Below are 11,796 nucleotides of genomic sequence, written 5' to 3'. Positions count from 1 at the left end.
CACAAGTCCTTGTTTCAAGCACTGCTTTTAGAGAAAACCAAATTAAGAAAATTGGTACCAGGAGTGACAGTAGAAAGAAGGGGACCTCCCCGACAACTCCATCCAATTGAGTTTCTGGAATATATCAATTACCAGTCAGAAGCCAACAAGGATTCCATTGCTGGTGGCAAATAGGGGGCTCAACAACCCTGGCCTGGTGTGTGCAGTAGCATCACATTGACACTCTTACCTGTGGTTGGTTGAAAGGAGGTATAAGTGGAAGAGGAAACATTGAACTATGCAGTAGCTCTAGATGTGAACAGTGTGGAAGCTGTGGTCATTATAAGGACTATGGAGTTAGCTGGTTTTTGTTAACTGCTTTGGAAGCCTTGAAGAAAAAAAAAAAGGCAGACTCTGCGTGCAGTGGCTCACACCTGTAATCTCAGCACTTTGGGAGGCCAAGATGGGCAGATCAGTTGAGGCCAGAAGTTCAAGACCAGCCTGGCCAACATGGTGAAACACCGTCTCTACTAAAAATACAAAAATTAGCTGGGTATCTGGCATGTGCCTGTAATCCCAGGTACTCAGGAGGCTGAGGCACAAAAATCACTTGAGCCTGGGAGGTGGAGGTTGCAGTGAGCTGAGATCGGGCCATTGCACTCCAGCCTGGGTGACAGAGGGAGACTCTGTCTCAAAAAAAAAAAAAAAAAAAAGAACAGATAAGAGAGAGAAAAAAAAAAAAAAAAAGGCAGAGTCAGATAGCCAACTGTCAATTCAGGACATACAACAAAAGCCAGAAGGCCTTCAAAGCAACAATTGGAGACTCTCATCTTCTGCAGCAATAAGGCAGACATTGCTGAGAATAAGACCCAGATTCTAATTGTAAGAGTTGCAGAGTTGCAAGAAAGATGGAATATGAGCAGCCCTAACGCATCACCAATGCCAAAGTCAAGCCTCTCATAGGAAAGGATCGGAACCCTGATGCCTAGGAGGGGACATCTGGGTGTACTTGAGAACATTGAACCCCTAGATTTCTCTGAACCCCCTGAACATTCCAGGCCAGCAAAAGTAACTCTCTCTCCCTTGCTAGAGGAGAGCAGCCTGCCCTTGTCCGGAAGTCATGCTAGGATTCAACTGATTTGCAAGAGGATATTTGTCCTCAGATATGCTCCTTATTTCCTCTCACTGCTTCTTCTCCTGACTCTTAACAGTCAGAAGTACAGGGGACTTTTTTTTTGGGCAAGGTATAGGGGACTTTATTGATGGCACATGATAAGGTGGGTCTCCGTAGGCCCCACCCTCTTCAGGGGTCTGACATGGAAACTGTGTTGAGGGGAGATGCTCAGTATGGTGGGGGCTGAGTGCAGCAGGGCTCCCCAGCAGCTGAGGGCCCCTCTCTTCCTCTTGTGCTCTCACTGGGATTGGTGGCCTGGGGCTCTTACTCCTTGGAGGCCATGTGGACCATGAAGTTCACCACCCTGTTGCTGTAGCCAAATTCACTGTCATACCAGGAAATGAGCTTGACGAAGTTGTTGTTGAGGGCAATGCCAGGCCCACCATTGAAGGTGGAAGAATGGGTGTCACTGTCAAAGTCAGAGGAGACAACCTGGTGCTCAGTGTAGCCCAGGATGCCCTTGAGGAGCCCCCTCAATGCCTGCTTCACCATCGTCTTGAGGTCACTGTATTTGGCAGGTTTCTCCAGATGGCAGGTCAGGTCCATGACCAACATGTTGGTGGTGGGGACATGGAAGGCCATGCCAGTGAGCTTCCCATTCAGCTCGGGGATGACTTTGCCTACAGGCTTGGCAAGAATGATGTTCTAGAGAGCACTGTAGCCATCACACTACAATTTCCCAGAGGTACCATCAGGAGTCTTCTGAGTGGCAGTGAAGGCATGAACGGCGGTCATGAGTCCTTCCACGGTGTCAAAGTTGTCATGGATGACCTTGGCCAGGGGGGGTTAAGCAACTGGTGGTGCAGGAGGCATTGCTGATAATCTTGAGGCTGTTTCCATACTTCTCATGGTTCATGCCCATCACAAACATGGGGGCATCAGAAGGGGCAGAGATGGTGACTCTTTTGGCTCCCCCATCTAAGCAAGTCCCAGCCTTCTCCATGGTAGTGAAGACACTGGTGAGTCCATAACATAATCAGCACCAGCATCACCCTCTTTGATTTTGGTGGGATCTCATTCCTGGAAGATGGTGATGGGATTTCCATTGGTGACAAGCTTCCCGTTTTCAGCCTGATGGTGCTGTGGAACTTACCATGGATGGAATCATACTCAAATATGTAGACCATGTAGCTGAGGACAATGAAGGAGTTATTGATGGCAACAATATCCATTTTGCTAGAGTTAAAAGCAGCCCTGGTGACCAGGCACCCAGTATGTCCAAATCTGTTTACTCCAGCCTTCCCTTTTACCTTGGTGCCTCAGGGACACAATTGGCACCGCAAGAGAAGATGCAGCTGTCAGTCGAACAGGAGGAGCAGAGAGCCTGTCATTGCTTCAGACTCAATAACCGGGGTCAGATCTCAGTGTTGTAGCTTGGGATGGGAAATACAGCTTCTGCTTTTGGATAAAATAGTCCACCCATGAAGACCAGGACCAGCTAATAAGGACTGGGAGAAATAAAGGGACTATGTATGGGAGTGGATTTTTTTTTTTTCTTGGAGAGAGGGCCTTGCTTTGTCACCCATGCTGAAGTGCCATGGTGTAAACACTTCTCTCTACAGCCTCAATCTCCTGGGTTCAAGCAATCCTCCTGCCTCAGACTCCCAAGTAGCTAGAACTATAGTCGCATGCCACCATGCCTGGCTAATTTTTAATTTTTTGTAGAGAGGGCCTTACTGTGTTACCCAGGCTGGTCTTGAACTCCTAGGCTCAAGTGATTCTCTGGCCTCCACCTCCCACAGTGCTGGGTTACAGGCGAGAGCCACCCCACCCAGCCAGAAGTGGATCTTGAGGGTGCTAGACCATGATGCAAATATAAGGTTGAAAGGAGATAGTTTTGGCCAGGTGTGGTGGCTTATGCTTGTAATACCAGCACCTCAAGAGGCCGAGGCAGTAGGATCCCTTGAGCTCGGGAGTTCAAGACCAGCTTGGGCAACATAGCGACACCTCATCTCTACAAAAAATTTTAAAAAACAAAATAAGTTGGGCATCGTGGCTTGTACCTATAGTACCAGCTACTAGGGAGGCCGGGGTAGGAGGATCACTTGAACCAGGGAGTCAGAAGTTGCAGTGAGCTGAAATTTCACCACTGCACTCCAGCCTGGATGACAGAGTGAGCCCCTGTCTCAAATAAAATGAATAGGTGAGGTGTGGTGCCTCACGCCTGTAATACCAGTATTTTGGGAGGCTGAGGCGGGTGGATCACTGGAGGCCAGGAGTTTAAGACCAGCCTGGGCAACATAGTGAGACTCTATTTCTAGTAAAATTAGCTGGGCATGGTGGCACATGCTTATAATCCCAGCTACTCTGGAGGCTGAAGCCAGAGAATCACTTGAACCAGGAGGCGGAGGTTGCAGTGAGCTGAGATCACACCACTGCACACCAGCCTGGATGACAGAGCCAGACTCTGTCTCAAATCAAAAAATAAATAAATTAATAAATTAATTTAAAAAGAAAGGAGATAGTTTATTGACAGGGGAGCACTCTTCTGTAACACAGGATGTAGCTGGAGCCAGTTCTAACATGCTTCTGGGATAGCTCCACGAAATGGTCTATGATAATAAGGTGGGGATGCTGGGATGGCCATTGCAGAGTTTTGGGATTTTTTGTGCATGGTAAAATACACATAAAATTTGTCTCTTCACTTTAGATATTGTGGTACAATATACGTAACGTAAAATTTACCATTTTAGCCACTTTTAAGTGTCCAGTTTAGCGGCATTAAGTACTTTCACCATGTTGTGCAGCCATTATCACTGTTCATTTCTAGAACTTTTTTTTTTTTTTTTTTTAAAGACGGATTTTCTCTATTGTTGCCCAGGCTGGAGTGCAATGGCGTGATCTCGGCTCACTGCAACCTCTGCCTCCTGGGTTCAAGCGATTCTCCTGCTTCAGCCTCCCGAGTAGCTGGGACTACAGGCACGTGCCACCATGTCTGGCTAATTTTTGTATCTTTAGTAGAGACGGGGATTCACCATGCCAGCCAGGCTTGTTTCAAACTCCTGACCTCAGGTGATCCGCCTGCCTCGGCCTCTCAAAGTGCTGGGATTATAGGCATGAGCCACCACACCTGGCCAGCTATACACTTTTAAACAACAAGATCTCATGACCACTCTCTCATTATCACAAAAACAGCAAGGGAGAAATCTGCTCCCAAGATCCAATCACCTCCCACCAAACATGCTTCCTCACTTCCTTCAGGACTTTTCTTTTCTGGAAGTGCTTCTCAGTGAGGCCTTCCTTGACCGCAAAAAGCTTCTTTTTTTTTTTTTTTTTTTTTCTGAGACAGAGTCTCGTTCTGTCACCCAGGCTGGAGTACAATGGCACAATCTCAGCTCACTGCAACCTCTGCCTCCTGGGTTCAAGCAGTTCTCATGCCTCAGCCTCCCAAGTAGCTGGGATTACAGGTGCTTGCCACCACGCCTGGCTAATTTGTGTATATTTAGTAGAGACAGGGTTTCACCATGTTGGCCAGGCTGGTCTCGAACTCCTGACCTCAGTCAATCCTCCTGCCTCAGCCTCCCAAAGTGCTGGGATTACAGGCATGAGCCACTGCGCCCGGCCCAGACTGATCAAAACATGTCTGATCATGTCTTTTCTCAGCTGAAAACCCCCTAGTGACTCCCATTTCCCCGAAAGGAAAAGCCAAAGTGCTTACACTGGCTGGCAAGCCTGGCAGAATCTTCCCTGCCTGCTCCTTCCTCTCTGATGTCAGCTCCTGCTAATCTCTGCTACAGCCACAGTGCTCTCCAGAGTCACCCTGCGTACTCCTGCCACAGGGCCTCTGCACTGGCAATTTCCATGGCCGGGAATGCTGGTCCTCCAGAATATTTCTAAGCATGCTTCCTCACTTCCTTCAGGACTTTTCTCAGACAGGCCTTCCTTGATGATCAATCCTCTACCAGAGTAAGCTCTCCCTCTCCTGGTATTCGCAGGCCCGCTCACCCTGCTTTAAGTTTTTTACAGCAATTGCCAATATCATAAGTTATCGTTATGCGAAGTATATTTTCTTTTTCCTGAGACAGGGTCTTTCTGTGTCACCCACGCTGGAGTGCAGTGGCCCAATTTCAGCTCACTGCAATCTCTGCCTCCTGGATTCAAGCGATTCTCCTGCTTCAGCTGCTTAAGTAGCTGGAATTACAGGCACCTGCCACCATGCCTGGCTAATTTTTGTAGAGACAGAGTTTCACAGTGTTGTCCAGGCTGGTTTTGAACTCCTGAGCTCAAGCAATCCGCCTGCCTTGGCCTCGAAAAGTGCTGGGATCACAGGCGGAGTCACTGCACCTGGCCCGACGCTGTTCTCCAGAGTCACCCTGCGCGCTCCGGCCACACAGCCTTTGCATCGGCGATTTCCACAGCCAGGAATGCTGGTCCTCCAGAATATTTCTAAGCATGCTTCCTCACTTCCTTCAGGACTTTTCTGGAAGTGCTTCTCAGTGAGGCCTTCCTCGATGATCAATCCTATATAAAATAGCAACCTCCATCTCTGCTGGTATTCAGGGGCCGGCTCGCCCTGCTGTAAGTTTTTCATAGTAATCGCCAACATCATGAATTGTCTTTGAGGGGTTTTCTGTCTCCCCACAACTTGAACGCAATCTTCATGAGGACAGGGACTTTATCACCCACCCCCGGTTTTTTTTTTACTGCAAAACCTAGAACAGTGCTTGGCGGGTAGTAAGTACTCAATAAATGTTTGTTGGATGAATCCAATAAGTAAACAAGACAGAGGACACATGTAGGGATCCGTCTGTGAACCTTGAGCCCCTGGCTCCTGAGTCCGGCAGTGGGTGCAGTGGCAGCTCCTGTCTGTGAGGGCCCCAGAGGCCGGCAACAGGATGCCTCCTTGGAAAATTCACTCAACGCCTTTGCCGCTGAGGCTGTTCCTCTGGGATGATCTCTTTGGGGGATCATGCTTGGATATTTGTCTCAAAGAGTCCCAGGCCAAACCTCAGGGACCTCAGAGCATTTAGAAAATTAACACCTCTGCAAGCCTGGTCCAGGCAGATCCCGTGCAGACGGGAGTTTGTCCCCTTCCGGTCCCCGAGGTCCTGGCTATGGCCAGCATGGAGTGACCTGCGTGACCTCTGAGTGCCAGGCAAGGGTTCAGCAGCCAACTCCTCAACTACTTCTGCAGGATGCTGGCAGCATAGCCAGCGAGATGGTTGGAAGCCGTCAGGGCACAGAGAAGGGGCCGAGGGTGCCCTGAGTGTGCGTGGGGGGCAGCCCTGCTGCAGTCCAAGCCTTTGATTCCCAAGCTCTGTGCAGTTCCCCCTGGACCCTGCCATGTGGCCCAGCCACCCATACCTGGGATAGGGGCAAAGCCAAGCTACTGTCTCCTCCACAGGGAGGCAGCCTGTTTGCTTTGTCCGTTTGCCTTTGCAGAGACCTCGATCCTCATGCAAGACAAGCAGCGGCCCTTGTAGGCACACGAGACAATCCCAAGTGCCAGTGGGAAGGAGATCCCTTTCCTGATGGGGCTGCCTCTGCCCGGTCCCTCCCAGCTTCCCCAGGGCCCTGGGGCTCTGCAGGCATTCAGAAGTGGAAGCCAGCCACAGCCCGGGACTGAAGAGGTTAATGTGCAGCTGCCTCCGAATGTTAATGTGTCTAGGTGATGTCAGTGAGAGCCGCAAAGGAGGGAGTAGGGAGGGCAGTTGGGCTTGGAGGCGGCAGCGGCTGCCAGGCTGCTGAGGAAGACCCCCTTCCCGACTGCGGGGCTTGCGCTCCTGGACAAGGTGGCAGGCGCTGGAGGCTGCCGCAGCCTGCGTGGGTGGAAGGGAGCTCAGCTTGGTTGTGGGAGCCGGCGACCGGCACTGGCTGGATGGACCTGGAAGCCTCGCTGCTGCCCACTGGTCCCAATACCAGCAACACCTCTGATGGCCCCGATAACCTCACCTCGGCAGGTGAGTTGACTGGGAGTCCTCCCTCCTCTGGGCTGTGGGTGGAAAATGGGAAGGTTTCACCCCTGAGCCAAACTGCTTGGGAAACTTTATCACAGTTCTTGGGGACAAGATCTGTGGTCTACTTTGCTCAGAGGGGCAGGGGAGAAGGGGGCAAGGGTCCGCAGGGGCAGACGGGTAGGAGCAGAGCAGGGGACGAAGGCATGTTCAGAATGGCAAGGAAGTGGGGCCAGCCGCGAGGCAGCAGGGGAAGCTCGCAGCTAGGTTCCAAAGAGGCTTGGCAGAAAAAATTCCAGGCTGGAAAAGCAAGCGAGAGAAGCTAGAGGGTGGTATGTGGGAGACAGCTGGGGGCTCACTGTTAGCCTCAGCTTTTTACTCGCACTTGGGTGATGAGGTCTGAGACATCCTCACTGCCACCTGGGAGAGGCCCTGGGAAGGGAAGACTTCACGGAGCCATGAGGGGATTAACTTTTCTGGTGAATTAAGCTTCCTGACATTTCCAGAGCTGCGGTGCCCTGGGATTCCAGCTTTGAAGGAGAAGGGAAGGAAGGAAAAGAGGAAAGGCTTATGTGGATAATTTTTTCAAGCTGCTAAGCTTCAACACACAGCTTCTGTCTCTGCTTCACTCGAGAAACCCAGGCTCAGAAGATACCAAGCAAGGAAATCCCTGCTAGGAAGCCTGGGGTAGGGAGGGTTGCTGACTTGACCAGGGCACAGCCGGCAAAAGCCTCTACAAGACAGTCGCCCAGAGATGCCCAAGAATCAGTACTCCGTTTCCAACCAGAGACCTCCAAAATAAAGCACTCAGGGCTACACATAGGAAAAGCACGTGCACACACACATACACACACACTTACTTCTGTGTCCTTCTGGCTATTTTGATGAGGTTTCCTGGTGAAGCCCAGGGCGCACAGAGTAATCTCTGCAGACAGCTGTGGTTCTTGCCTCTGGTGCCTGCAGGAGGCAGGCTTCTTGTGTCCTTGCAAGACGGGTGGCTCAGGGGACTCTGGTAGGATTCACCAGGAAATCCATGGAGGAGGGAAAAGGGACAAGATTAGCAACAGTCAAGGCAGGGAGAATGGTGGGAGAGGATTCCAGATGAACGGTGGGTCGCTGGAGGCTGAGCATGCCAGCAGGATGTCAGTTCTCAGAGCAAAGCCCATGTCAAACGGCCGACGCTTGCTCCTTCTGTCCCCAGGATCACCTCCTCGCTCAGGGAGCGTCTCCTACATCAACATCATCATGCCTTCGGTGTTCGGCACCATCTGCCTCCTGGGCATCATCGGGAACTCCATGGTCATCTTCGCGGTCGTGAAGAAGTCCAAGCTGCACTGGTGCAACAATGTCCCCGACATCTTCATCATCAACCTCTCAGTGGTGGATCTCCTCTTTCTCCTGGGCATGCCCTTCATGATCCACCAGCTCATGGGCAATGGGGTGTGGCACTTTGGGGAGACCATGTGCACCCTCATCACAGCCATGGATGCCAATAGTCAGTTCACCAGCACCTACATCCTGACCGCCATGGCCATTGACCGCTACCTGGCCACCGTCCACCCCATCTCTTCCACAAAGTTCCGGAAGCCCTCTGTGGCCACCCTGGTGATCTGCCTCCTGTGGGCCCTCTCCTTTATCAGCATCACCCCCGTGTGGTTGTATGCCAGACTCATCCCCTTCCCAGGAGGTGCAGTGGGTTGCGGCATCCGCCTGCCCAACCCGAACACTGACCTTTACTGGTTCACCCTGTACCAGTTTTTCCTGGCCTTTGCCCTGCCCTTCGTGGTCATCACGGCCGCATACGTGAGGATCCTGCAGCGCATGACGTCCTCAGTGGCCCCTGCCTCCCAGCGCAGCATCCGGCTGCGGACAAAGAGGGTGACCCGCACAGCCATCGCCATCTGCCTGGTCTTCTTTGTGTGCTGGGCACCCTACTATGTGCTACAGCTGACCCAGTTGTCCATCAGCCGCCCGACCCTCACCTTTGTCTACCTGTACAATGCGGCCATCAGCTTGGGCTATGCCAACAGCTGCCTCAACCCCTTTGTGTACATCGTGCTCTGCGAGACGTTCCGCAAACGCTTGGTCCTTTCGGTGAAGCCTGCAGCCCAGGGGCAGCTTCGCGCTGTCAGCAATGCTCAGACGGCTGACGAGGAGAGGACAGAAAGCAAAGGTACCTGACACTTCCCCTGCCGCCCTGGACACCTCCAAGTCAGAACACCACAGCAAGCCGTGGGGAGAGATGCCGAGAGAAACCCAAGACCGCTCTGGGGCAATGCAGGAAGGTCAGGTGGTGAGGGTTGTTGCAATGAAATAAATACATTCCATGGGTCCCACACATTGCTGGGGAGGCCTGGAGTCAGGTTTGGGGGTTTCAGACATCAGAAATCCCTTTGGGGGAGCAGGATTAGACCTTTGGATAGAACAGAAGCTGAGCAAGAGAAGATGTTGGTTTGGATCATCGGTTGCACTGTATCTGCGAGCTCTCAAATGTCTTCTTCTCAAGGCAAGAGGTGGAAGGCTACTGACTCGGTTTGTTTCAAGTCAGGCAGGGCTGGAGTGTGAGCAGCCGGGACCATGTTGCACAAGGCCTGAGAGACGGGAAAGGGCCCGATAGCTCTTTCCCCCCTCTCACTGGTGTGATGGAAGGCGGCCTTTCTCCCAAGCTGGTGGATAATGAAAAATGAAGCATCCCATCTCTCGGCATTCCAGCAGCCTGTCCATTTCCCTTTTGCTCTAGAGGATGCGTGTTTATTTGAGGGGATGTGGTACTGAGCCCACAGGAGTAAAAGCCCAGTTTCCTAGGAAGTCTGCTTACTGAGAATGACAGGGAGATCTGGGGTGGGTGTGGTTGGGGGGGTCTTAAAACTAATAAAAGTTGGTGGCGGGGGGCTTTTGCAGCTTTGGTGACATTCTCTCCACGGGGCACATTTGCTCAGTCGCTAATCCAGCGTGAGTGTCCGTGTGTTCTGCATGTGCAGGGGCCATTCTAGTGCCCGGTGTGTTGGCATCATCTTCTTGCTCTAGCCCTTCCTCTCCAAAATAAAAACAAATAAAGGAAAATCTCCACCCACATCACTCTGTTCTTGTGGACTTGGGGGTGGGTGTGGGGTCAGGGGGAAGGTGGGTAGCAGAAAAGAGGAAGAGGGGTCACTTCATTGTGGAATTTAGACCTTGGTTCGCGCTGCATTTTTAGGAAGCACGAAGCAGGAATCTGTTTTTCTGAACCCACAGGGAGGATTCAGTGGCATGAATGGAATTACTGGGGATTCATTCGATTGCAGTTCCGCTGCTAGGCTTGTTCTTGGGACTCAGCTTCCTGTCTTCTGCACAAAATCCCCTAGACTTTGTTGTCACCAGTGCTGGCCCCTCAGGCCCCAAGTCCCAACCCCCACTTCCCCCCAACCCCCACCCCTGCTGAGTCACCAGCCGCAGAACCAGTTCTTGGGGCAGCTGAAGCCTGTCTGCTTTCTACAGCCGAGATCTGGTGTGGGCACCTTGAACAGAAGATTACAGCCGGGGCCGCTGGGAGGCAGCCGCGACTGCTGCTTGGCTGCTGCTTCTTGACGTCTTCACTGAGAGGGGACTGGGAGCCGTCAGTGCAGTGCTCAGCAGACCTTACTGAGATAGCAGGAGAAAGCTGCAAGCATCCTTAAAGCAGGGACACCAGCACAGCCTGACAGCCTGTTCCTCTTCAGAGTTGCAGCAGGGATCCTCTTTAGAAAACTTCTGGGCAGCTTCCTTGGGTCCTGGGGACTTTTTTTTTTTTTTTTTTTTTTTTTGACACAGGGCCTTGCCATGTTGCCCAGACTGGTCTCAAACTCCTGGGCTCAAGCAGTCCTCCCACCTTGGCCTCCTGAAAGTTGGGATTATAGGTTTGAGCTGCCACATCCAGCCCCTGGGGAGCTCTTTATCCCCATCATTAGTATTTCCTGGCCTGTGTTCCTCTCCGCCGAGCACCTGCGGGGTAAAGAAGCTGATGGTTATTTTCCTTACTCACTAACAGTAGGGTCTCCAGCTGCCACCGGTAACTTGAAATCTCTTTTAGACACACACTCAATAAAAGAAAGAAGATTCTGGCTCACACCTGTAATCCCAGCACTTTGGGATGCCAAGGTGGGCGGATCACCTGAGGTCAGGAGTTCAAGACCAGCCTGGCCAACATGGTGAAACCCTGTCTCTACTAAAAATACAAAAATTAGCTGGGCGTGGTGGGCGCCTGTCGTCCCAGCTACGTGGGAGGCTGAGGCAGGAGAATCACTTGAACCCGGGAGGCAGAGGTTGCAGTGAGCCTAGAGTGCACCATTGCCCTCCAGCCTGGGTAACAAGAGCGAAAACTCCATCTCAAAAAAAAAAAAAAAAAAAAAGGAAAGAAAAGAAAAAAGGATTCTTAGGGAAGCCTTGAGGCAAATCCAAGAAGCCCCAACTCCTAGCCACAAACGTGATAAAAGGAGGTCTTCCTGCATCAGGGTTATCTACTGGAAGGCTTCCCTGGGTGTCTATCAGCCCCAGCCCCTGCCTGCTCGTCACTCCCTCTCACCTTCCAGCACTCCAAGGAGGAATCCCAGAGAGGAAACAAGGGAGACGGCCTCTCCCAGAGAATGCACATCACCAGATCAACAGCTCACGGTGGCTGGGTGGGCACATGCCCAGCAGCTCCCGGGAAAGGGGGCATCCTGTCCTTCAGCTCTTAACCCCACGCTGAAACAACTAAAATGGAAGCAGAGTGGGTGGAGTCATGAAAGTGGG

General features: G+C 51.8%; 1 protein-coding gene and 1 pseudogene across 1 annotated transcript; one reads left to right on the top strand and one right to left on the bottom strand.

The window, feature by feature from the left end:
* Nucleotides 1–1,417: 1,417 nt before the first annotated feature.
* LOC103223634 (glyceraldehyde-3-phosphate dehydrogenase pseudogene) lies at nucleotides 1,418–2,340 on the bottom strand (annotated as a pseudogene).
* Nucleotides 2,341–6,666: 4,326 nt separating this feature from the next.
* On the top strand, nucleotides 6,667–10,120 carry MCHR1 (melanin concentrating hormone receptor 1). The gene is made up of 2 exons (XM_007975881.3): nucleotides 6,667–7,053; nucleotides 8,249–10,120. Exons 1-2 carry the CDS (start codon nucleotides 6,765–6,767, stop codon nucleotides 9,226–9,228), a joined length of 1,269 nt encoding a protein of 422 aa, XP_007974072.3. The 5' UTR covers nucleotides 6,667–6,764; the 3' UTR covers nucleotides 9,229–10,120.
* Nucleotides 10,121–11,796: the final 1,676 nt, after the last annotated feature.

The sequence above is a fragment of the Chlorocebus sabaeus genome, chromosome 19, assembly GCF_047675955.1.
Source record: "Chlorocebus sabaeus isolate Y175 chromosome 19, mChlSab1.0.hap1, whole genome shotgun sequence".
Taxonomy (NCBI): Eukaryota; Metazoa; Chordata; class Mammalia; order Primates; family Cercopithecidae; genus Chlorocebus; species Chlorocebus sabaeus.
Note: the sequence above shows the minus strand (reverse complement) of the source record. Positions and strands in the feature narration are given on the sequence as shown.

What these genes read in the sequence shown, in the direction of transcription:
- MCHR1 (XM_007975881.3), top strand. Translation starts at nt 6,765, where the DNA reads ATGTCAGTGAGAGCCGCAAAGGAGGGAGTAGGGAGGGCAGTTGGGCTT. An exon ending in CGATAACCTCACCTCGGCAG is followed by an intron (nt 7,054 to 8,248) that starts GTGAGTTGACTG and finishes TTCTGTCCCCAG; the next exon opens with GATCACCTCCTCGCTCAGGG.